Here is a 26,498-nt window from a genome sequence, read left to right on the forward strand (position 1 = left end):
CACTGGAACATATGCTCAGGTGTGGCAGGCAGGATAGGGGCTGAAGGCACCAGCATGCACATATGTGTGTGCAAGCGCATCTGTACACGCGTATACGTGTATTTAGACCAAGGAGCTCCCTTCCCTTCTGGAATCGTTGCCATGAGATCCTTTCTATGGGGCCAGACAGCAGCGGCTGGAGGACAGAGGCTTTGGGGTCAGGCAAGAATGGGTGGATGTTTGATGTGCAAGGCTCTGGGTTCTACACAGCCGCCAGCATCCACCGACCAGATGGGCTCCAGGCTTCTATGTCATCCAGAGTCCCTATTCAGTACATATTTGCTACTATGAACCAGTCCCTATGCTGGGTACTAGGGCAACAGCGATGAGCACTGCAGACACAGTCTCACAGGGCAGACAATGACCAATGTGGTATTTTTATCAACAGGCAGGTTCTGTGTGCTGAGGGTGGGGCCAGGGGAGCCGGCAAGAGTGAGCACCAAGGAAGCCCTCGCTTAGGAAGTGATATTTATGCTGGATCCTAAAGATTTGGGATGTCACCTGGGTAAATGGCGGGCAAGAAGGGACAATTTCCCAGGCAGGGAGAACAGCACCATAATAAGAGGCATCCTTTATTGAGCATGTATCACACACAGAGGCACTTTACACGCATTACCTCATACGATCCACATAACAGCCCAATCATAGGCATAATTTGTGCCCTCATTCTATATATGGGGAAACTCAGGCTGAGGCTCAGGTCAAATAACTTGCCCAAAGTCACATGCGTAGGCATTGGTGGAGTCAGCATCAGAGCCCCCACTGCCTGATCCTACAACCCATGCACAGAAAGCTTAGGCTGCAAGCAGGAAAGAACAAGACATGGAAAGAGGTTTGGTGTGGCTGGAATAAGCATGAAAAAAGGAGGGTGGAGAGAGATGAGGCTCCTGAGATGGGCAGGAGCCTGATCACGGAGGGCCTTGCAGCCTTTTTAAGTCTGCTGGGCTTCTGAGAACAACAGGCAGAGCTGAAGAGCAAAAGCCCTTTAGGTGAGTCACTGATCAGAACTATTTCAGAAGTGCATCTGGGGCTGCTCTGTGGAAAGTGGACTGTTTGGAGAAGTCAGGGACATTGGAGGTAGGGACCCACTAGGAAGCTATAAGCAATAGTTCAAATGAGAGAGTGCTTGGACTGAGGCAGTAGCAGTGGAGATGGAGAAAAATGAGGAGATTCAAGAAAAACAGTGACCTTGAGCAGCACCTGCCATAAGGCCTTTATTGGTGGTCACAGGCAGAGGCACAAACTTTCTACACTGTAAGGATTTGCCTCTGGCCAACTTCAATTCCAGGGGAAATAATAAATAGCAATCCTCTTTGTCCTACAGGACCAAAAAAGATTGCAAAGTCTTTTTGAGGCTGCTACTTTATCCAAAAAGTCTGAGGGAGATGTTACTATAATCCCCACAGATGGGAAGGGACCTGCCCAAGGTAATACAGCTGAATGATCCTGAATTTAACTCCATCTCCCTCCCGTGTTCCCTCAGGCATACCACAGAATGTCAGAGCCCAAAAGACCACTAAAACTGCCTGTTCAAATCTCCACATTTTGACATGCAGAAAACAAGACTCAGAAAGAAGTGACTTGGCCTGGGTGGCTCAGTCAGTTAAAGTGTCTGAATCTTGATCTCAGCTCAGGTCTTGATCTCAGGGTCATGAGTTCAAGCCCTGCACTGGGCACCATGCTGGGTGTGGAACAAAGAAAGAAGAGGAGAGAGAGAGGGGGGGGGGGGGGGGGGGGGGGGGGCTAGTGAGCGAGGAAGGAAGGAAGGAAGGAAGAAAAAAAAGAGAGAAATGACTTGCCCAAGGCCACACAACCAGTAAAGGCTTAGAATAGAACCAAAGACTTAACTCTCAGAAAGGTTTATATCTAGACATCTGCACCATGGAGTTGAGGAAAGACCAGACTGATCTGCAACAAGGATGGTCCAGCCTCTGCCTGCCCTGACTAAACGCTTTGAAAGAAGTCTCTAGGAAACAGTCAGCCTACCTGGCCACCGCCACCCCCCACTGAATTACAAACTCCCACATGGCCATTACACACTGCCCTGTTACCCCTCTTGTCCCCAACCCTGGACAGCAACTAAGCTGTCTTGGGTCAATGGTGCCACCTGGTGGCTAGTACAGGGAAGTGCCTGACCTTCTTGTCGCTTTTCATCCTCCTCCTTGAGTTTCTCCAGGGGCCATGGTTTTGTTTCCCCTCATACATAGCTCAGTTCATTACACTACAAGCAATCTCTTTCTCATATGCATCTTCTCTAACACCTTTAAGCCCTGGTCTCTCAGTTCTTCTCAAATTACCTTAGGACACCTCCTTCTCCTCCATTTTAGTCCATTAGTCCAAGGAAAGACTAGTACAAGTAATAAGCTTGTACCAATGAAGAGGAAAACTGGACATTCCAAAGTGAAACTGTACACACACACACACACGCACATGCACATAGATGCACACACACCAGTGCCCAACCACTGGCATTCCAGAAACATCTAGAAGCACCTATGGAATCAGAACAGAAATCTCCCGTCTCAATTGCCTTTCAGACCTACTTTTCCTCAAATAGCAGGAGTTCAGATAAATACCAAACCTACTACTTTATTTCATTTTTTTTTCATTCCTATTCAATATTATTACCTGGGTTTTTTTTTTTTTTTCCCACCAAAACTATGCCCAGCGTGAGATCTCAGGGATCTGCCAGCTAGTGCAGAGCTGAGCTGGGTTGGGGAGACGTGGTTGGGTCTCAGAATGCCCGCTCTCCAGTCTCATAGGGAGCACTGGGTGGCTGCTTTTTACCCTGAAGAAAGCCTGCTGGAGGGAGGTCAGACCTCAAGCCCTACAGACATTCTGCTGGCAATGAAAGAAACCTCAGTAGCTGCGCCTTTCTGTGGGAGCTCACACTTGGGAGAGGAGTAAGCACTGCATACCCAATGTGCTACAGGAGGATTTCCAAAGCCCAGCATGTCTTGTTACTCCCCCCCCCACCCCAGCTCAAAGACCTTCCATGGCTCCCCCTGCCTTCAGGAGCTAAAAATAGGGGGAACTGATGGTACCTTTCCTTTTAGTAAAAACTATTTAACTGCTTTCCCTCTCTGTATAAGCGATAAGTAAGCAAGCTCAGAGTCCCCAGTAGCCTGAAGCAGAGATTCTCAAAGTATAGTCCAGGGACCCCTTGAGGGACCCCAAGACCTTTTCAGGGGGTCCTGTGAGGCCAAAACTATTTTCATAATAAATCCAAGATTTTATTGGCCTCATTGACTCTCACCCTCTCACAAGTACACAGTGGAGTTTTCCAAAGGCACTAGGATGTGTGGTATCACAGCAGCTTGGATAAGGAAGCAGATCTGAGAATCCAGCTGTCTTCTATTAAGCCAGACACTAAAGAGATTTGCAAAATCATAAAGCAATGCCACTCTGACTAAATTTTTTGGTATGGAAAATATGATTCTTTCTTATTTCAAACACATTACTTATGTTACTTGTTTATTACTATTTTCTTTAATTTTTTAATGTTTATTTTTGAGAGAGAGAGAGAGAGACAGAGCACAAGCAGGGGAGGGGCAGAGAGAGAGGGAGACACAGAATCCGAAGCAGGCTCCAGAAGCGGGGCTCAAACTCACAAGCTGTGAGATTATAACCTGAGCTGAAGTTGGATGCTTAACCGACTGAGCCACCCAGGCACCCCTATTATTTTTTATGAATTAGTAAGTAAGTATTTAAACTTTTATGTTTTAAACTAAAAACCTTCTTGGGGTCCTTGATAATTTTTAAGCATTTAAAGGGGTCCCAAGACCAAAAATTGGAGGACCATTGTTCTAAAATACTGCAACAGTATTTGAGATGGGACTAGGAGAAGCTCAGAATCTTGGTGCCACAAAAAAAAACCTTAGGAATCCCTTGATCCCATATCATAGATGAGGAAATAGGCCTAGAGAGAGGAAGGGATTCCCTCCAAGGTCACCAGTAAGTTAGCCACAGAGTCAGGAAAGGGGCCCAGAGGTCCTATCCCCCTCCTTCCGGGCTCCTGCACCTGCCTTATAAGCCTCTAGTAGTTTGGAGCCCTGTGAAGCCCCGAGCCTCAGACTGTGGCCAAGGTTTAACCATATTCCAAAGCCAGAGAGAAGGGACTGTGGGATTTTCTGCCCCACAGGGCAGCAGACACAGATCGGGGAAGAAAGCCAGTGGGAGCCCGTCCACTGTGGAGACTCTATCCCTTAAGCTGTCCCCTCAGCTGACCCCAGAACTCTTGTTCTGGCTGACCTCAGAACCAGCTCCCTGAACTGAGATCCCTCACACTCTGTCACCCTATCCTTTACATTCCCTAGGGTTCTCCAGAACACCAGACCACAGACCATGGGAAGGGGAGCTGGGGGGTGAGAGGGGAAGGTGTGGGCAAAGCAAGCGTGAAAACAGGGGCAGGGAGGGGTGGAGGGGGTATTCAGTGGTGCTGGCTCTCACACAGGCTTTCACTCACTGAATCAAAGTGAAACTCAGGGACCCGGGGGCCAGGAGGAACTGAAACTCGACCCCCCACACACACCCAAGGGACAGGCCCTAGGCACTAGGGAAAGGCCCAAGGAGCCCTTCCAACTGGCCACCTGGCTTCAGGTCCTCTGCTTTACCAAGAAAGTCTCTGACACTTCTCAGAGTGCCAATGATGACACAGCCAGAAGGATACGGAAAGTGGCCAGCCAGGTTGGGAGATGGAAACCTGGGTCCCTATCACCACTGCCACTCAGCACGCCCTGCACGCCCAGAGGCAAAGCCTGGGACCTCTGTGCCTGTCTCATCTGGTAGGTGTGGACTGAATGACCTCGATTTCACTGCTCTTCTGGGCTACGGGAGGTGTGGCTCCTTGACCTTGCCCTACTGCCGTGCCTTACCCCACTCACCACTGGCCTAAGAACCTGACTGCCTACTTCCCTGACCACACGCACACGTGTACACACACACACACACACACACACACACACACAGAGCTCCATTGGGCCAGGTCATGGTGCTGCCCCGCACAGGCTTTAGTTACATCGACTGGACTCATGCTTGTTCCTCCAAGTCCACTCTAGGACTCCAGAAACTCAAAGGCCTTCAGGTAGAGAAAAACGGAGCACGAATAACTGAGAGCAAGTTGAACAGGGAGCAGCCTGAGGCCCGCAGGCCCAGCAGCCACAGACGGTCATGGCTACGTGGGAAAGTCTGCCCAGTGTTGCCAGATTGGAGTTTTGGGTTTTTTTTCTCCCCAAGAAAAGCCAAACATCCACATATGAAATCTGATTTTTAAATGTCGGTAACTAATCAAAAATTACTTTAACTCCAAGGCAAGCCAAGTAAAGCATGACTGCCAGGCTGGGAATTGCCACCTGGCTTCTAAGCGATCCCCCTCCCAGTGGGAACCTTGGTTCTGAGCCCTGCACAGATAGACAAAGAAAGAACTCAGAGAAGGGCCCCTGCATGGGCAGCCTGAGGAGACCTCCAGGGGGGCACCTCATGGAGGGCTGGGGAAGGGAGGCCTGCCCTGGTAAAGCCCCAGGAAAGACGGAGACAAAATGCTAGTCACTCCTTTCCCTCTCTGCAGAGGCTCTCTGGCTTCCAATGCTCCATCCTGGGCCTGGCTGTGAAGGACTACTGGTCCAACACTGAAAATCCCTGCAGGGAGTGGGCTGGCTCTGGGAACCAGGCCAGGCCAACAGACCAGCCTCAAGGACAGCACTCCTGTGGGAGGGCCCCCTGTGTGGATAATGGCCTGGAGACAGGAAAGCTCAGAGAACGCACAGGGAGCAGAAGCACAGAAGGGACAAGGAAGAGGAACGGGAGGCAAGGCAGGAAGGGCAAGGCTCATTGTCAAGAGTTGAGGTTCGCCCTGGGGATGAGTCAGGGGTCAGAGCCCCTCTGTCCCAGCACAGGCAGATGAGGTTCCTGGTGGCTTTCAACAGTGGGGGCAGCAGCCGGAAAGGAGAATGGGAGAGAAGGGACAGAAGAAACTGGGAGATGCCACATCAAAAGGCAGCTGGATACCAAGGATGTTCTGAAGAGTCCATTCCCTCCCTCTGGGTTTTCCAGATTTTTACCACGTGACCTGGTCAGACCCTTTCTCTTCTCCAAGTCTGTTTTCTCCTCTGGATAATGACTGGAATGACATGTCCTAGATGTTCTCCAAGGCCCTTCACTCCAACAGGGGAGCCCTGAGGTCCAAGCTGATGACCCCACCCCCAGCCCTCCCAGGCCCAGGTGCTCTGCCCTCTGCCCTCCATCTTGGAGCCTCTCGTGTGTACCTAGGGCCACTCTTTGTGGACTGAGACTTGATCCTTTTACTCTTTTCCATCAGGGGGCTGGAAGACCAAGGTCCTGAGGAAAGGAAGCAAAGGAAAGCAAGTGGCCCTTCGTCTTGCTGCTGACACCTGGGGGCACTGTTGTTCAGTCTCGATGCCACAGCAGAGGCCTTACAAACAGGAAGACTGCGGTGGGCAGATCCCTAGTTTCAGCCACCAAACAGAAGGCTAGCGACTGCTTGACTTCAGCCTGTGACTGGCCTCACACCCTCCAGCCCCACTCTCCTCCGTGGCCATTTATTAAGCACTTACTATGACTGGCCCCTGGGGCTAAACCCTTTGAGGGTATGATTTCATTTTATCCTCACAATAACCCACAAGGCTTGTGCTACGGATATTTTCCAGATGACAAAGTGGAGGGTCAGAGAGATTAAGTCACTCGCCGAAGATTTCACGCCAGGAAGTCCTCATGTTGCTCTGTCCCTGGCCTGTGAGCCTGTGTCCTTGCCTCAACACCTCACCATCTCATCGTGGGCTCTCCAGAGATGAGCGATCTGTGGAATCAAGGGCTGCCGATAACTCTTTTCACACATCCATTCCCTTCTGGCAAATCCGAGAGGGGTCTCTGCACCTTCGTCCCCAGCCTTCCATCCCAAGCCAGGGAGCAGCAGATAGGATGGGAGTGTCCAACAAGGAAAAGGGTCCTGATAGAAGAAGATCAGGGTCTGCCCGTGGTGGGGGAGGGGGCCGGTCTGTGAGCTTCTGAAAGCCCTTCCCTCCCTGCGTGGGGTCCCATGGAGGTCTGCAGAGCAGGGATGAGCTGGGGCTCCCAACCTGGGAGAGAGAGGAGCAGAGAGTTGGCAAGAGGGCGAGCAAGAGTGAATACAAGAAAAGAAAAAGTGACTGAGCATGTGTGAGAGAAAGAGAGAGGAACGAGAGAGACAGAGAGGTGTGTGTGTGTGTGTGTGACAGTATGTATGTGACTGTGTCTGTATGTGAGAGTGTGTGACAAAGACAGGGAGTGTGTATGTGTGTGAAAGAGTGTGTGAGAGAGAGCGGGTGTGCAACAGCGTGTGTATGTGTGAGACCGTGAGTGACAGAGTGTGAGTGTGTGTGCGTGAGAGAGAGAGAGAGAGCATGCACACTAGACCAGACAGAAGCAGACAGAAAAAGTCTATTAACAGGACACAAACAAAGGCAGATAACACTGGATAAGATGCACCCCCGAATGAAAGACATGAGGAAGAGACAGGCACCCCCAGAAAGGGGTAGAGATAGTCATGACAGGAGCCCCTCCTAAATGCCCCCCAATCCTCTCCTTGAGAGTCATGCTGGACTTGGCATTTTGAAAAGGACAGGCCACCTAGGGATTTTGGATGCCTTTCCTGTGCCCTCTTCAGGCAGAGAGAAGCCGGGGGACAGAAGGCCAGAAATTCCACCTGCAGTGTACCTCTACTGCTCACAAAGGAGCTGTGGCTCCCACAGTCCACACTGGTCCTGGACTGGGCAGCCTTCTGAGCTAGTGAAAGGGATTCTCGCTCAGCTGACCTTGGTGTGCTCATCAGAGCTTTTCAAATTCTGGGGGTTGGAGAGGAGGGGGGAGTCAAGGGGACCTTAATGGGGGCCCTGGAGATAGATGGTGGACAGAGACCCCACCGGAGATCCAAGGCCCAGGAAGAAACACAGGGTCTGGGGCTGCCCTTTCACCCATGGCCACTGTTCACAGCCGCTCCTGCCTGGCCCAGTCCAGCCTCCTAGTGGGGGAAGCACCGCATCAGGCTCTGTCCCCCTGGCCCAGTGGGATTCCTGAGGCCTACACCAGAGACTTCACGAAAGCTCTCAGTACCAGCCACAGAACTCCTGAGCACCTCTGGGCACTGTGCCTTGTGCCAAGGAGCTGACCAGGGAGAGAAACGCATGCGATGTGGCCTCTGCCTAGTCAAGTCCATGTGGACGGCCACCTCAGAGTCAGGTGGCAGAAGGGAAAAACAAGTAGGGAAAACTACTTGCAGACATAGGAGGTCACAGAAGCACCTGCTACCCAGATTGTAACAGGTCTCAAAGTCATGGGATCCAAATCAGAATGCCTTCTTTGGCTCTTCTGCCTCTCCTTTGTCTAGTCCCTGATCACACATCTGATGACAGGGAGCTCATTCCCTTCCCAAGCTAATGCTTCCATCCTTGGCCTAGCCTGGCTGTTATCTGAAAGCAGTTCCTTGCACTGAGCTACAATCTGCTTCCCGTAGCTTCCCTCAGCCAGCCCCAGCTCTGCCCTCAGAGGCCCCAGGGCCTTCTCTGCCACCTGAGCCGCACACAGCTCATCTGAGATCAGGACACAGCGGCCACATCCCCAAAGCTGATCTTGGAGGCAAATGTCCCAGGGGAGAGTCCTAGAATTTCTAGACCAAAGGGGCCCCTGGCAATCCACTAGTCTAACAGTGCCCTAACTTTTTTGTTTTTGCTACAGAAGTCTTTATTCAAATAGAGCTTTCTGTGGAAGCCCAAAATACCAAACAGAAACCCTCCTGGTTGAGGAGATTGCCCACTCCCCCTCCTTACTAACTGTGAACCCTCCACAAGCACATGACTGACCCATTCCACCAAGAAGCACTCTTCTTGAGCAGCTACTATGCACCAAGCACTTGCATCAAAGCCATATCATCCGATACAGTGGCCACTCAGCACACCGTGAGACTACTGAACGCTTTGAAATGTGGCGGGTGTAACTGAGGAACTAAAATTTAAATTTCATTTGATTTTAAAAACAGAAGCAGGGGCGCCTGGGTGGCTCAGTCAGTTGAGCGTCTGACTTCGGCTCAGGTCATGATCTCGCAGTCTGTGAGTTGCAGCCCTGCGTCGGGCTCTGTGCTGACAGCTCAGCCTGGAGCCTACTTCGGATTCTGTGTCTCCCTCTCTGTGACCCTCCCCCGTTCATGCTCTGTCTCCCTCTGTCTCAAAAATAAATAAACGTTAAAAAAAAAAAAAAACAGAAGCAGTATAAACTATTTTTCCCTTGATAAAGGGCCACCTCCTAGGAGGAGCCTTCCTGGATCCCTTTGGTCAAAATCTGCCCCTCCCTGCCTTGCTCTTCTTCCCCTCTGGTGTCACCATCCATCACAGCACCATCTTACACACTGACCATTGGAGGGACTTTGGGTTTGTCAGTCTTGACCCCAGTCTGTGAGCTCTAGAGGGCAGGCCCTTTGTGACTAGACTCTGTAACCACCCACCCCTGTCCTGAGGCCTGGGCATGACAGTGGCAGCAGGAACTGCCCACAGGGCAAAACCGAAGTCCTAGCTGGAGATGACTGCAAAGTAGAATCCACCTTGCAGAGCCTCAGTCGCCTCATCTGAGAAATGGGGGTGAGGATTCCTCTTGGCCTCTTCCTCTTGGCCCTTTGTGCCTCTCTTCCTCATAGCTCTTCCCTCAGGCTGTCAAGGGCTCCTGTGAAAAACAGTGCCGTGGTCTTCCGCAAGAGGCCAGCCCTCCAGTGCGCCCAGCAGTGCTGGTTTCTGACTTTTTCATCACGCTCTCGGCAGTATCCAACCTGCTGACCAGTCCCTTCTGCTTGAAACTCTTCCTCACACTGTCCCCAGGCTCTGCCCAGCCCCAGGCTGCTCTACCTCCCAAGCATCTCTTTGGAGGGACTGAGGGTAATGAGAGCTGGGGGGGTGGGGGGGGATTCCAAGGAACTGGGGCCTTCAGGGCCTCTCCAGCTGCTCCCAGCTCCCCAGGCCACACCAGCTGTGTGGCTTTGACAATGTCACAGAACTCTTTGGGGCCTCAGTTTCCTCCCCTATAAGATAGGGGTGACAATTTCTGCCTCTTTAACTCCCCCTGAAGCCAATGCCAGGATCCAGGGAGATAGGGAGGGAGAGAGGGAAGGAGGGTGGGAAAGGGTATCCGGGAGCACTGGGGAGTAGTCCTTCAAGGCAGTTTGCTGATGTGAACAAGGGCACTTCTGCCCACCTCTCTGCTTTAACACACTCCTGGTGCTGCAAGGGGAGAAGGGGCTCTGGTTGCCATTTGGGGCTCCCACTCTTCCCAATCCTGTCGGCTTCCAGGACCATCAAATCATTGTCCCTTAGCCCCCGGAAAACGGACTAGATCACTTCCCAGGTCTTTCTGGAGATCAGTACTTGGTCTCAAAGAGTATCCAATCCTACATCTGATCCTTGATGCTCTCATACAGCAGCCCCAGCCCATGGTCACCTAGGCTCTACTTACATACCTCTAGTGACAGGGCACTCACTACCTACCAAGGTAGCTCCCTTTGCCTCAGACCACTCTCATATCTACAAGTTTTTTCTTACACTGAGCTGAAATTCTGAATCTGATGCAGACTGGCCTTGAAGGCCAGACAACAAAGTCTCATTCCTCTTACCTTCCAGGCCAGCTCTCCAAATATTTGAAGGCAACAGTCCAGTCCTGCTCATTCTTCTCTTTGTCGTATCGAAACAACCCTAGAGGCTAAAGGTGTTCTCCAGGGGCTGTAATATCCAGATCCCCGCCATTCCAGGTGACACCCACCCGGACACATCTCAATCTGTCACTGTCCTTCTTAAAGGTCAATACCCCAACTGGGCCACAGTCCTCGAGAAATGATCTGATGGCACAGAGCAGTCTAGACCAACAACACCTGCATTCTGACCACTCGATAGCTTTTTTAATTTCTAAATGTTTATTTATTTTGAGAGACACAGTGCATGCGAGCACAAGGCAGGGAGGGACAGAGAGAGAGGGAGAGGGAGAATCCCAAGCAGGCTCCGTGCTATCAGCACAGAGCCCCATGTGGGAACCCATCTCACAAACCTCGAGATCATGACCTGAGCCAAAATCAAGAGTTGGACGCTTAACCGACTAAGCCACCTCAATGCCCCCCACTCGATACCTTTTAAAGCAGCACGAGAAGCTGAACAGTGGCCGATGAGCAGAAGCTAAAAGCCAATATAATGCTCCACAAACACAGTAAAACAGCTGCCCCTCCCCCCAGTGCTCCACAAACACAGTAAAACAGCCCCCACCCCCTGCCAAATCAGGACCTGTTTGGTGATAGACATCAAACTAGATTTTTTTTTTTTAATTTCTCCAAAAGTCTGTGCCGGGATCCCTCGGCCTGTGAGGGAGTCTCACACAACCTGCCCCTCCACTGTGATCAAACACAGCCGGGCCCCAGCTTGGGCACATCTGCTGTGAGTGCAGGTGACAATGGCAGAAAAGATGACAGCACCAACCCCATAAACCAACAGAGATGGTAGGCCCACTGCCTCCTGCGGTAACACAGCACAACCACCCACTGAGTTAAAGACTTCTGACATCTGCTCCGAGTGTCTAGAACAGGGGAAAGGGGTGAGGGAAGTTCCAAAGCCGTGAATCATCCCCCCCCCCCCCCGGCGCCCCCACAGCTCCAAGAGGAGGCCAGAGATCCAGCTTCCACACTGCCCAGAACACGAAGACCACAGGCCAATCCACCGCTGGGCCGACTCAATTTTCTAGTTACAGATCTTAAGTACTTAGGCATGTGCTCACGAGAACACACATCCCTTACAGGGAGCCGAGAAAGGGAATTGTGCTGAGGAACAGAATAATTGAATCAAGATTTCTGTCACGCAGCTCTCAGGCCCTAGACCATAGGCGTTTTTTTTTTCCCCCTCTCCTGGAGAAGGTCTTACAGACTCCCAGGGGTTCGTTTCTCCTCTCAAACCCATTAACGTCAGCTGCACTGGCAGCCCATCAGGGAACAGAAACCCAGGTTAAGGTAGGCCTGTGTGCAGGACAGAGATGGCCGGCTCCCGGGACCCAGGCAGCAGGCATACACAGGGGTTCAGAAAAAGCAACTGGGAAGATTGTCATCTTTGTAATCCCCAGGAGGCCACTGCACTCCTTCCTTCCAGGCCCAAGGGCAGAGATGAGATGATTAACTTCCTCAGCCCCCCACCATCGCTGCCTTCGTCGTCGGAGGCCTTCTGGGAGAGCCAGCTGGGAGAACCCACCTGCTGACCCCCTCCGCCCAGGTGTGCGGCTCTCACTGCAGGGCACCCAGCACGCCCTCGGCTCCCAGGCTCCCCAAGAAAGGAGACAAAAGGCCTTGCACTGTACCCTGCACACCGTGCCCTTGGGCATCAGATCTGCACACAGGTTTCTTACAGACCACAAAGCTCAGAACACAAGGACTCTGCCAGGCCCTCTTTCCTTCACCCAAGGGGTGAAGATGAGGGCAGACTAGCGAGAAATCCGCAATCCCAGCCAGTACCCTGCCTGCCTCTCCCAGGGCACCCAGCCCCTTCCCGTGTCCACCCGCCCTGGGGACTCCCGGTGCTCATCAGGCATCTTTGTTTCTACTCCTCACTGACGGCCCCACAGCAGATCCCGTCCGGTCGGGTCGCCCCGGACAGGACCGCAGAGGCATCTCTTACCTTCATCTCTCTTGCGCTTGTTGGTGTCTGCGCTGGGAGACGTGATGCCCAGGATACCGCTGATGGAGTACGAGGAGCCGGCCGAGTCCGTGCTCACCGACGACACCTGCGTCACGGAGCCCGTGGACACTGTGCAGAGGGAGAGGGGCTGGTCAGGGCCCGGCGGGAGGGCTGTGGGGGGCGGGCGCTTTGCCGGGCAGCCGGCCAAAACAAAAGCACTCACCCTACACTGGGCTGGATGCCACTGTTTGCGGAGCAGCGGGAGCGCGGGATGCAGTGAGTGTTCGCGGAGGACACCCGCCCTATGGCAGCGTCTACACCTGGGCGATGGGGGCAGCCCTCGGGGCATTTGCCCCGGTTTTCTGCTGCTGGGGGGATGCAAGGGGGAGCACGGGCAGCTAGGAGGGCTGACGGTGCAGAAAGGCACACAGGACAGCGTGAGAAGAGCAGTAGCTCAAATCCTGTCCAAGAATGCAGGAAGCAGGGGAACGGCGGCGAAGAGAAGGGGGGAGCTGGGGCCTACCACCAGCCAGCCTAGACCGCTCATTAGGCAGCTTCATTCCCTGCTTACATATCCACCCATCCACACGGACATAAATACCTGCACACTCATACACTTAGCCAACAAAACTCCAAATGGCAAACTGTTCCTTCTCTTTATAGTTCCTCACTGTCTTTTCTCCTTCTAGTTTACCTGGATTTTCACATTCAATATTAATTATGTAATAATGATAGGCTATATAATAGAATATATATTGTGCACATATAATATATACTGATATGTATAATATCATAATGATAACTGATGTTTTCTGAGAACTTACTCTGTGCCAGGCATCATTGAGGCATTATTTTATTTAATTCTAAGAACAATCTTGTAAGGGAGGTGATGTTGTTATCTCATTGGAAAGGTAAGGGAACCCAGGCTTCAGGAAAGGTAAGCGACTTGCCCAAGGCCACAGAATCCAGAAACTGAAGTCTGAACCCTTACAGTAATCTGCCCCTCGTTAAGTAATAATGAAGAACAATAATACGCTTCACATTAATGCCTTGCTTTTCATTTGACGGTTGCAACAATGTCAAGTGCTGTTATTTATACTCCTGGGTCAAAGGAGGAAACTGAAGGCGCCATAAAGTGAAGTGATTCGCTAAATGTCATCTAGCCAATAAGCAGTAGCACCAGCACTTGGCCTCAGGTCTACTGACTTAAAGTCTTGATTTCCCCTGCCCAGAAACATGGGCTGAGCTCAGTGACTTATTGTGACTAAGGCCAGGTCTCTACATTCCTAAGGATAAGAACAGGGGAGGGGAGGGGAGGGGAGGTTTTGCGCAAGTTTCACTTTAACTCCTAACCCCAGAGTCCAGGGGAAAAGAGCAGCCAAGTCGGCAGGGTCCTCTCAAGCTGTACAGCTGAATTTCCATTTCTGGGCTGTGGGAATTCTCTCTTGGTTCATTAAAACCTACAAACCAATCTCTGACACATTTCCTTGGGCTATAACTAGCTGGAGGCAGGTGGAGCCGCCTTTGACTCTAAAGTGTAGGAAATTACTAGAAATGGTGGTGTTGCGTGAGAAGCTGTTTGTTGCTTTCCTGGGAGCATATCCAGCTCTTGCTCCTACAGACCTAGAGGGAACAGTGCCTTTCTTCTTATATCTGAGTTAGATTTTAGATCTTCCTTAGGAGACACAGAAGTAGAAATCGTTAACTTCTCTTTTCCTTCACCAGAAGAAGCTCCTCAAAATAGATTTATGCAAATCTCACAACCTTTTCTGTATTAAGGTGCAAAGAACAGAGGAAGAAAGAAGATCACACGTCATTTGGTACTTTAAAAACCAACAAGCACATATAACCAAGGCTCGCCATGTTGCTGACAGAGCCAGCGATAGTTCTGGTTATCTTGTGATTGTGCCAGACTCCAAAGACCCAGGTTCCAATTCTGGCTCCGTCACTTATGAGCAATGTGACCTTGGGCTAGTTATTTAATCTCTCTAACTTCCATTTCCTCACTCCTCAATAAGTCTGTAAACGATAAAGGCCTGGACGCATACAAGGTACATTTTTTTATAAAACTTTCCGAGACAAAGCATTCTGCTGACCTACAAGTAGAATTATTCCTCTAACCCAATTGCAAGAATATTATCGGGTATTCTTAGTCTCATATTCATTGCTCCGTCATCCGAAATAGTTAAAGCTACAAGGGAAATCTCAGCCACAAACATTTCCCCAGGAGCCCTCCTCAACCCTCTTCACACCAGCTCAACAGAGCTGGTAACAGTTCCCTGCCTTTGGCTCACACAGCATCCTGTATTTCCTTCTTGAGCCTTATCTCAGTGTTTTGCAAACTTCTCTTCGTTACATTCCCCTATTAGACCGAGAAGCCCATGAGAATGGAGATTCTGTCCTGCCTCCTTTATAACACTAGTCTCCATGCAAAGCAGGGGCTTAGCAAACACTTTTTGAATGGATTCCTAAATAATTATTTTATGGAAGGGAGGAACTCTCTCTTACCTTTATCCACAGAGGCAACCATGGTGGATCAGAAACCTCAGGGAGCACCTAGTTTGCGCACGTCAGTCCGCAAATGGGGAAACAGACTCGGAGAAGTAAAGGGACGTACTCACTGGATGAGTTAATGGCAGAGCTGGAACTATAAGCCTGCCTCTGCCCATCCCCCATCACTGCGGGGGGGTTTCTTCAGTTAAAGAGGGAGTGACAAAGGTGGGGAAACATTACACAGTCTGAGGCATTATTAAGTGACATTGACCGGGACTATCAGAGGCTTACTGAACTGAATGGTCAGCACTTTCTTATAGTAGAATAACTTTCCCCCCAGAGGTGTTCCCTTTATCCCAAGTGGAGAAATAATATGTCTTAAATAGACACATGTCATTTTCATCTCACAGTCTTTTCGGGGAAAGGACAGGCAAGCGAAACTTCTGAACTCTTTAGTAGTTGGAAATAGGACCCCCAACCCTTATAAGTCATGCTCACTCAGACTATCTCCCATGAGTATCAAAAGCCCCACTGGCAGTCCTCGACAGTTCATGGAGTACATGAGATTGAAGTGAGAGAGAGAGAGAGAGAGAGAGAGAAAGTTTGGGAAGTTTTGCCACATCTTCACTCAAGACTGCAAGTGCACAAAGAATTGTAGAAGGGCTGGTTGATAGAAGAAAAAAACACATTCAAAACTACTTACTGACTAATGATGCAGAAAATGTTATGAATAAGTATCCCTTTCTTGATTTATTACTTTAATTATCTGACATTCTATAGACCCCCATTAGTGGATTTTTTTTTTTTTTGGCTTAGATTTCAATTTTCTGTCTCATGGTGAAAGCTATTTATCATAATAATCAGTAAAATTCAAAACCTTTTAGCAGTATTTATAAAATTCATTTACCAGATTCAGCCCTTGGAGAATGACAAAGAAGGCGCATTAGTACGTGTGCCGAAGTGTTTTATGCAGAATTATCTGTCCATAAGAATGATTAAAAAGTTCTTTAGAATATTTGGAGCCCATTAGATTTTTAAATTTTTTTAAGAAGTTCTTACCTATGCTGTGACTGGAAGCTGGGACCGGCTGGTTCGGGGGTTGTTGTACTTTTGTCCGGATGATCCTGTGGACAGTTGGGGGAAAAATTAACGGCTATTTACCACCACGGAGAAGAGATCTCAACCAGCTATGCACGGAAAAGGCCTGGCAAGCTGGGGCAGACGAGGAGGGAGGTTATGACCCCAGATTGGGAGTGTAGGGGGTTAGCAGCACTATGGACTAGTCCCAATTCAGCCCCTAACTCCCTGGGTGTCTTTGGGTAACTTGTTCCCACCCCTCTCTGGGCTTCAAGTACCTCTTGTGTAGAAAAAGGATGACACATTAATGTTACAAACAGACATTTTTTTCTCTAGAGCAGCTCCAGTTCCATAAGGAACTCCCTGAGGGACGCTAATAGGGACTTTCTTCCCTTTCCTGGACCTCTGCCCACCCCGCCCCTCGGTGGAATGAAGGGACTGAACCAGGTGACCTCTCTGTTCCCTGGGGGCCCACGTGCTCTGGTTTCTCTGCAGGAGAGAGCCACAGGAGAGAGCCACGTCCCCACCCATTAAAAATTACCAAAGGAAGCAGATGCATGTTGCTCTGAAATTAGAAAGGGTTAAAGTGCTGCCGGGACAGGCCTGGCTTTGCTAAGAGGAAGCCTCCAAAGCTGCCGTGTACAAAGCCACATGGTTAGGCTCCAACAAGGCCAGGAGCCGGGGGTGTGCTGGCCTGTCTTTCCAGAGACCTTGCCCTAGTTCTAATATGATGAACTTGATTGTGACCCTGGGCAAGTCCATTCTGTTGCAGGCCTCCACACAATGAGGCAGTTGGAACAGACCACTCTAATTAAATCCTTTTTTGGGGAAAAAAATCTTCAAACAAAGCCCACTGTATGAAAGGGATAATAGTGGTACTGCTTTTCCTTTGCCCCGGCAGCTCTGATGTTCTTCTGTAGGACCTTGGGCTCTGAGAAGCTTAGCTTATAAATTTCTGTCTAGAACAGCACACTCATATGGGTCTCCCCCGTGAGACCCCAAGCCCTGTGTGTCATAGCGCAACCAACCAGGGCTGGGCCCAAAGTCCCTGTGGGATCTGCACGAAAGCTCCTTCCCTGAGAAGGGAAGCTTCTCCCTTCTCATTAGGGAGAAGGGTGGGTGGTAACAGAATGTTCAGCTTTTTTGGAGACGTTCTACTCCAGCCTCCAAGGATCACCTTTTAAAAGAACAGTTATTAGGGTTTTTCTTAATTATAAAAGTACTTTGTGCTCATTGTAGACTATTAGGACGAGAAATACAAAGAAGGTATCTAAAATCACATTTCGATGTATCTCCTTTATGCTAACATTCCTACTCATATTAGGAAATACCCATTTCCTTTAACAAAATCAAGATTAAATCGCGTCCATGGTTTTGTATCTGGCTCTCTTCACTCAGTGTTAGGTGAGAGGCTTTTTCACATTCCAGACCGTTATTTCTGGAAGTTCAAGTTTCAAGCTGCACTGAGTCTCCAGCTTGTACAAATGGAGAGGAGTAAGGATACCCTCATTGGGTTATGGTCTCTGCCCTCAGAGATCTCACAGCTCAGTGGAGGGCACCGAGGCCCCTCAGCATGCTCAGCTGAGAGCCTGAACGGACATTTCTGTTCACACCACACAGCCCAACCACAGGTCCCCTGGAGTCCAGGCCCCTGGAGCCCCCAGGGCCTTTTGCCTTTTTCTTATGAGTCAGCTTAAGTGTTGCTTAAAATGCATTCAGGGTTGGTTTGTTTCCTCCAATATTCAAAATTCTTATTTTAACTAAACAAACATGGAGCATATTGACAAGGACCTGGGAGTGAGATAGTCTTTTGGACCACCTGGAATTAAGTTAGAATCTGATCTAATTTTTGTATTTGTGTGTATGTCACCTTTTCCAAGGATACATGTGTGTTTGTCTACAGAGATATAGCTCAATGTGAGTATCTGGCTATACAGATATAAATACAGTTTACCTATATTATGGGTTATGTACATATAAATGTATGGTAAAATATATGAGAACTATTTCTCATATTTATTTCCTATAAAGTCCTAGCTTTACAGAGTATTGCTTGGCCATTAAGTTTGTACCTAGGCAGAGCAAAGAAAATTACGTTTTCCTTATTTTTCTTTTAAAATATAAGCCATTTGGTAAAACATTATTAATTGTTACAAATCATTAAGAGGCCACTGCAGCATACTGATTAAAACCACAGGCTCCAGAATCAGACCACTAGAGTCTGAAACCCAGTTTTCCGATTTGCCAGCTGCATGACCTTGAGTAAATTAACTCCTCTGTGCATCAGTTTCTTCATCTGAAAAATGGGACCAAGAATCATTCCTACATCATAGGGTTATGATGAGAATGAAACTAATCAATTACTTAGAATAGCAGCTGTTGCACAGTAAGTTTGCTATAAATGTTAGCTGTTATCTTCAGCAGTATCTTCAGAAACATTAAAGACCAGCTTCAACCTTAAAAGGTTCATATTTTCTACAAATACCTTAAAAACATATGAGATCCCCTTGGGAACTAGGGAGGGGAAAGTAGCCATCCCCACACCCTATTTTAAGGCTATAGAGGAGCTGTCCTTTATAGGCAAGACCAGAATTGTAGGGAACCCTCCAAAGCTGTCCCCAGGGATAGAGATTTTGCCCATCTGCTTGCAGCAGCTGCCAAAAAAAAAAAAAAAAAAAAAAAAAAAGGAACAAAGAGCATTATCTTCCACTGAGAAGAAATGGTGGTAGGAAGGACAAGACTAATTGAATCACAGCAATTCTAAAAAAAAATTTAAATTAACAAGCAATCATCAAGACGTGTCACAGTAAGAGTCATACTCCGGACCTCTTCTAAACCAGAGACAGTCTGGTTACCTGGCAGTTAACACTAAAGGGTTTTGCCTTTACTTCGCTGTGCATGAGCATGATCCTGGGTGCCATGTGAACATCCTAGATGGTCCAGCAGAGAAGGGAATTCAACAATCCACCAATTCCTGCAAATGAGGACACCAAAGCCCAGAGTGCTGAAGTGACTTGCCCAGGGTCACACAGCAGGTCAGCCCAGACTCCCAGCTCCCATGCTCGAGCAATTTCCTTTGCACCACATTCAAAAGAAGTGGCCCCTCTGCTAAATATTTCCTATAGGAGACATAAAGTCTATTTGGATTCCAAATCCATTTAGAAACTGAGGGACTAAACTTCAAGGGCTTCAGGTATTACAGGCATTTGTAAGGATACTATTTCAACATCACCCTCACTTCTTTGAAAGGCTAGGTCTTCTCACACACATATTCCTCCATCCCCGCCCTCCATTACACAATTACATTGGAGGAGAAAATCATGGTGCCTTTTAAAAGGAAATAGGAAGACAGGGCTGAAGATATACCCACATCTACTGCACTGGTCAAACTGCCATTGGTGCAGTAAGAATCTTGGGTCATCAGCTGTGCTAAGAATCCCAAACCAAGGGTCCAACTGGGCCATGCTGGGAGGGGGCCCACAGGAGACACCCAGGCCAGCAACTGATGTGGAGAAGAAAGAGGGGAATGGGTAAACACTCTCAGAAGTCTTGCTGCCCAAGTTCAGATTAAGAGTAGACTTTACAAACTGTCATCCCCAGGCCACATCAATTCCTGAGTGAGTTTTGTTTGGCCTGCACAGTCATTTGTTTTATTTGAATTAGTTGCCAATAATTGTAGGGTGGGAGCTTTTACATAAATACACGGATTTGTAGCTTCCCTTGAAAAATCGAAACACCTAGCAATCCTGATCCCACGTTCTCACATGACAACAACCAATCGTTGCTAAGTGGAACCGTCCTTCTAACTGGGAGTGCCACTCGCAGTCCCCACCACTTGGCCCCTGATTTAGAGATCCAGGACTGGATCGGAAGGAAGGCTCCATTACCGGCTTCCGTCAGCTCTTGGACAGTCACCTCCCACTGACACTCGGGCTGGATTCTAAGAATCCTTGGTGCAGGTCGTGCAGCACCCCCAGCCCTTTTTTGTCCGTAGGAAACCACATAAACATGATGGCTCGTGTCCCAGCAAATCTCCCACATGCTGAGCAGAACAGGTTCGGTGTCGCTGAATTCCGTGTCAGTCACGGGTTCCCAGGCTGCTCTCCCAGAAGACAGCAGAAAGGCATACACTGGTAGGGGTGGATAGTGGAGACGACACTGCTGCCACCGGAATAGCTACAAATCCAGCCACCATTCCCTCCTTAGCTGTGTGAAGTAGGGGAAGAGTGAGAAGTTGCCCCCGGGGAGGCAAGAGCTGGGAGAGGAATCTGTGGACGCTCTTAGATCATGATCATGACGTTTGCGAGACAGTTACTTGGAAACTGCACCCGTTTGAACGCAGCTTTGGAGAGCAGCTTTGCCTTCATATGGAAAATAAAACTGCACGCAGGGATGGCTCAGGCTTTCTTGGACGGGGCAGGGGGAGGCGGGTGGCGGTGGGAGGGAGGCACCAACAGTGTCCTTGTTCATCTGCATTGCTGGCTTGGTTGGCTAAAGACACAAAGAGCTCTGAGTGAAGTGCCACAGTGTGCCCCCAGAGAAGAGCCTCCAGCAGGGTGCCCAGGAGAGGGCTGTGGGCCACAGATGGAGCTGCAGACAGGCAGCAACGCGCAAAGGCTGCAAGGTGCGTGGACATGGTAGGAATGACCGTTTTACTCCTCCTTGCCTCTTTGCTCTCGGATCCTCAGTTCTGTCATGGGTAGAGTCCTACAGGGCAATGGTGGAAAGAGACAGGCCCTCCTCTTACTAACATCAGGGGACCCAGACTCTACTCCCATCTCTACCTCAAAATCATCATTCCTCTACACCTCTCTTCTGGGCCTCAGTTTCTATACCTGCCAAAGAACAGAGTTAAGCCTCGAGGGCTACAGGAGACGACAGACCTGAAAACACCTCAGAGGCACAGCCACCGCTGTGGACACACAAGAGCCCCTGAGGCTAGCCACAGCCCCAGCAACCAGCAAGCAGCCGCCCAGCGCAACTCCAAGCACAAAGCACCAGCTGGTCCACGGCTTCCCTAGACACTCGTGCAAGTCCTGCCTCACGGCCTCCACCGCTCCGTCGGGCCACTGTGCTCTTTTCACTTCGTATCTTCCTTTCAAGTAACTTACGTTTTGACTTAGACTTACTTTATGAGGCAATACGAGTTCTTTACCGTAAATGGGAGGGATACTTCATAAAGTTCACACTCACTGGCTTGGTGTTCCAGTTATATTTTTCTAAAATACATTTAAAGCAAATTCATCATAAATAGATGACCGTTTTCATCCTTGTATTACAGAAGATATAAGCTGGAGCCCTGCAAATGAGTTATGCTCGTCCTGTAAGGCATTTTTTTTTTTCACTGAAATTCATTGCCACCATTTAATAATATGGAGATTTGGAGGGCACCTGGGTGGCTCAGTCGGTAGAGCGTCCGACTCTTGATTTCGGGTCAGGTCACGATCTCCTGGTTAGGAGACTGAGCCCCGTGTCAGGCTCTGAGCTGACAGCACAGACTCTGCTTGGGATTCTCTCTCTCTTCCTCACTCTCTGCCCCTCCCCTGCTGGTGGACTCACATGCTCGCGGGCGCATACACACTCTCCCTCCAAATAAATAAATAAACTTAAAAAAAAATCCTGGAGGCATTCGGCTGGAGCTGAGAAGCACCTACCCCTTCAGTAACTCTCGTGCTGTCTGGTTTCCCCCAGGCCCCACCTTTCCCTATCACCTCATACCTAGCCTTCTTCACTTGTTACATTACTGCCTGCCAACAGCAGGCATTAGGAGCTTGGGACCCCCACAGGCAACCTAGGGTTATCTTTCAAACCACCAATTACACGTACACCCTACATTGGGAAATCTGCGGGCCCCCAAAGCCTGACCATGGGTTTGGTGGAGGTTCCTCTGAAGAGAAGGCTTCCGTTCCCCCATTGCTATAGGCATTGTATGCCTTACTCCACACAAGGGCTCTTGGAGACATGGGAAAAAGTCATGTTGCTCTGTGTGACAGTAATCCTGCAACGTGCCAGAAGTAGGGGACTCCCAAAGCACACTGGAGCCCCTCATAACCCAGAAGAACAGAAGTTATCCCCCTCCCCACCACAAACCCACCACAACCGTTGCTATCTCCTCAGCTAATTCAGGTTGACCAGAATTCTCATGCATGCCTGAATGCCATCCTACGCAAGGAGGCCCTCTAGAACAGAGACTACGAGACAGTGTACCTGGTGCCCCTCTCTGTGGTCTGTACCTCACATGATGTCAGGACCAAGATAAAGACTTGCTGAGAGAAAGGAAACAGGCTCATGGCTTATGAAATAGCAGGTCTCAAAACATCAAGAGATGCACTTACACAGTGATTCTGTGCATTCGAGTCATCACAGAAGGAACAACCAGCAAGCCCAGAAGGGATCTCAGGGACATTCTAGTCTGACCACCTCTTTCTGCCGGGGGGTGAGGGGTCTGCTATGCCCGGACAGGCTCTGCATGGACAAGGGTAGTGTGTGACCTTAGAGAAATGGGAACCATTCAAGTTTTCAGTCAGCTGGTTCTCTTTTCTTTGTGGAGTTTAGAGAACAATCATTTCTGTTCACCTCACAACTTCATCCTTGACTTCTATAGGTTTAACAGATTTGAGACTTTGCCGTTTACAATAGAAAACTTTCTTTTAAAAAAAATTTTTTTAAATGTTTATTTATTTTTGAAAGAGACAGACAGACAGACAGAGCATGAGCCAGGGAAGGGCAGAGAGAGGGAGACACAGAATCCAAAGCGGGCTCCAGGCTCCAAGCTGTCAGCACAGAGCCCGACACGGGGCTCCAACTCACAGAACATGAGATCGTGACCTGAGCCAAAGTCGGGGGCCTGCCCAGCTGAGCCACCCAGGTGCCCCTATAATAGAATACTTTCTTTCAGAAATTTTTGGAAGCTCTGAAAGCTCCATTAGATATATCCTGGATCACACTTCAGAGAAGGTGCCGCTGTGGCTCCCAGGAAGATCCCATGCCTGGTACTCATGGTATTTCTCTGGTTCTTTCTCTCCATGGGTGACATTGAGGGAAACTGGGGAGAGAGCAGCTCCCTAACTCCACAGCATCTTGGTGTCCTGGACGTCACTCTTAGAGATCACTGACCTACATCAGGACCACCAAGGTTCTGGGCTCTTAAAGAGAGGAAGAGCTTTGTCAGGGTGACACTTGGAGTTTGTGGCAGAACTGGGACAAGGAACCAAATCTCTCAACTTCAAGTCCAGGCTCTGTTTTCCACATTCAACGGCTCAACCTCTGCCCAAACTGGAGGCAGGGATTTTCTTCCTTGGAAGCTCTGATTTATATCAGCCAGTGCGGAGACCCTGAGCACGGGCTGACAAAGAAGTGACATTTGTCAAGGCCTGATCAGAACAGTTTGCTGCTAAGTGTCCCACACACAGAGGCGGCGGTAAAGGGAGAGTGACAGAAATCACTCTGGGCTCAGAAGACTCTCAAGCAGCCTGGGTACTGACATGGCCTTCCCTCCCTGAGCCTAGGACCCCTGCTTACTTTGGAAAGATAAGAAGGGCAACAGCGAGATCAATCTAGCCCCATTAGCACCCCTCTGTCCAATAACCCCTAAGGGGCCTGGATGAATGGAGAGACCAGACTTTTAGGAAAGGCACTCACAGAGCCTCCAGGATGCCCCATTCCCCCCGATCCCTAGCCCCCCACAGGCACCAGCCCCTCACCTGTTGATGGAACTGACACTGGGCACCGTGTCATTGTCACACACCCGTTCCGCCAGCAGCCGGTCCCTGATCTCCCAGGCAAACATGGTGGGATTTTGGCGTTTATACTCAGCAATTTTTTCCACCACTTTGGGCGTGGCGACCTTTGGTTTGGATCCTCCAATTACACCAGGCTTGATGCTCCCCGTCTCATAATACCTAGGACCCAAGCAGAAAGGAGCTTAGCCATGAGGAACCAGCAAAATGGATGTTTGCAACAAAATAGCTACTCTGTCCAGAAAACATCCAGATCTGTGCTGTCCAATTCAGCAGCCCTAGGCTAGCCATATGGGGCTTTGGAACATCTGAAACATGGCTCATTTGAATTGAGGTGTACCGTAAGCATAAAACACACACAAGATTGTCAAAATTTAGTATAGAAACAAGAAGGTAAAATATCTCATTAATAATTTTTATACTGGTCATAGGCTAACGTGATCACATTTTTCATATACTGGGTTAAATAAAATATATAAAATCAATTATACCTGTTTATTTTTCCTTCCTTAATATGCTACCAGAAAATTTTAAATTTCAAACGTGGCTCGTGTTATATTTCTATTGGACAGTGCTGGTCCAGACACTATGCATTAATTAGTTAATTAACTATCACATTTATCTATCATTTTACAGTTTACAGAAAACTTTGAAGTCAGCTTTCCCATTTGATCCCCACCACAGTTCTAAAGCACATAAATATTTTGAATGAATAAATGAATGAATAAGTGCATGAACAGGTCCCCAACTACAGGTATAAAACAGAGATCCATGAAGGTTAAAAGGCTTGCCCAGGGTCACACAAGGCCCATTGGCCAAATCAGGACAGTGGCCTGGCCCCCGAGCTAAAATTTCCCCCAGAAAGTTGGCTTGTACCTTTAATTTACCAGTACTCCCATCCCCTAGCAGATTCCATCTGCATTCTGTGACACTATCCCTTAAGTGCAACTTTTTTTTGCCATAAGATTACAATGATAGCCCTAGCCTAAAATGAAAGGAAATGTTGGATTCCAGAGTTAACTGGAAATATGTGTTATATACAAGTCAAAACCCAAGCAATCAAAAAAATAAATAAATAAAAACCAACCACAAGTCACCGCAGCTCTTCCAGAGACCTCCCCTGAGGTAAATCGCTGTTTCTAAGGACATTTCCATGCTATCAGCTCTTCCTCGTTAACACAAATAGGATGTCAGGGTTTTACAGTAAAACCGAGACCGGGGAGAAGAGTGCCGTGAAAGATCATTTCAAGGGAAAAAAATGACTTGATTCCTTTTCTGAATCTGAGCCTTCACTGGATGTCTCTCAATATTTACAGAGGAATTCTTGACTTCCCCTTGCAAAAGAGATTATCTTGTAGTTGAGATTTTTTTTTTAGCTAAGGAGACATTTTAGAACTGACTGGTAATTTTTTTTTTTTTTAGGTAAACTCTATGCCCAATGCGGGCTGGAACTCACAACCCCAAGATCTAGAGTCACGTGCTCTACCAACTGAGCCAGCCATGCACCCCAATGACTGGTAAATTTTCAACCTAAAGAGTTTATAATAGGTAAGGCAAAGAGACGATTCTCCCATGGGATGGGTGGGAAGTGTTACCCAAGACCCAGTGACTAGTCACATTTAAAGAGATGCTGAGGGGTGCCTGGGTGGTCAGGGTACCACTGGGTAGTCAGTTAAGCATTCGACTTCAGCTCGGGTCTTGATCTCTTGGTGCAAGAGTTCAAGCCCCACGTCTGGCTCTGTGCTGACAGTTCAGAGCCTGGAGCCTGCTTCAGATTCTGTGTCTTCCTCTCTCTCTCTCTGCCCCTCCCCTACTCATGCACTCTCCCTCTCTCTCTCTCTCTCTCTCTGTCTCTCAAAAATAAATAAACACTTAAAATAAATAAATAAAGAGAGGCTGAAAGTCTCAGCCTGGGGAAATCTAGTTAGGGCCAACCTAATGGAGATTCTAGAAACAGATGAAATAATTTGAGAGCAGTGATATGGACATGGAAATTCTGTTTTTCATTGAGAAAAGTGAGTCATGTTTAAATTTGGACAATAAGGCAAAATTCAACCTATTCCCCCCTTCTGTAATTACTGAAAAATTATTAGTCACAGTCTTTAAGAAACATCCAAGAAAACACTATTTTGTCAGAAGTTTAGAAAGGCAGCTAAATCAAGGCACACAGCAATCTCTGCAGCTTCCAATTATCCTTCCAATTTTACAATAAAAAGTCATTTGTTACTATCAACACAATAACTCATTATTCAGCACAGGGCTCTAAAATTTACAGAGTTCTGCCTCAAATTATCTGGATCTCCACGTCAATCCTAAGGGGCCAGCGGGGTTTTACGGAGGGGAAACTGATGATTAGAACAAGTGCCTTGCCCAACTTCCTTTTGGAAGCCAGAGGCGGTCCCAGCTTTCAAGTCTGACTCTGGCCTCTTCCCACTAGAGCAAACTTCTGCTTTGATTGTGAAAATTAAAATGA

The 26,498-nt window shown here is 48.8% G+C and overlaps 1 protein-coding gene across 1 annotated transcript in view; it reads right to left on the minus strand.

The window, feature by feature from the left end:
- Nucleotides 1–26,498, minus strand: part of PAX5 (paired box 5) — a 191,577-nt gene that overhangs the window by 147,406 nt on the left and 17,673 nt on the right. Inside the window, exons 3-5 of the mRNA XM_049626509.1 lie at nt 23,990–24,187; nt 16,269–16,333; nt 12,717–12,845 (exon numbers count right to left, since the gene is read on the minus strand). Coding sequence (XP_049482466.1) covers nt 12,717–12,845; nt 16,269–16,333; nt 23,990–24,187 — 392 coding nt within the window. The remainder of the gene's footprint in view (nt 1–12,716; nt 12,846–16,268; nt 16,334–23,989; nt 24,188–26,498) is intronic.

This window comes from Panthera uncia, chromosome D4, assembly GCF_023721935.1.
Source record: "Panthera uncia isolate 11264 chromosome D4, Puncia_PCG_1.0, whole genome shotgun sequence".
In the NCBI taxonomy this organism is placed as follows: Eukaryota; Metazoa; Chordata; class Mammalia; order Carnivora; family Felidae; genus Panthera; species Panthera uncia.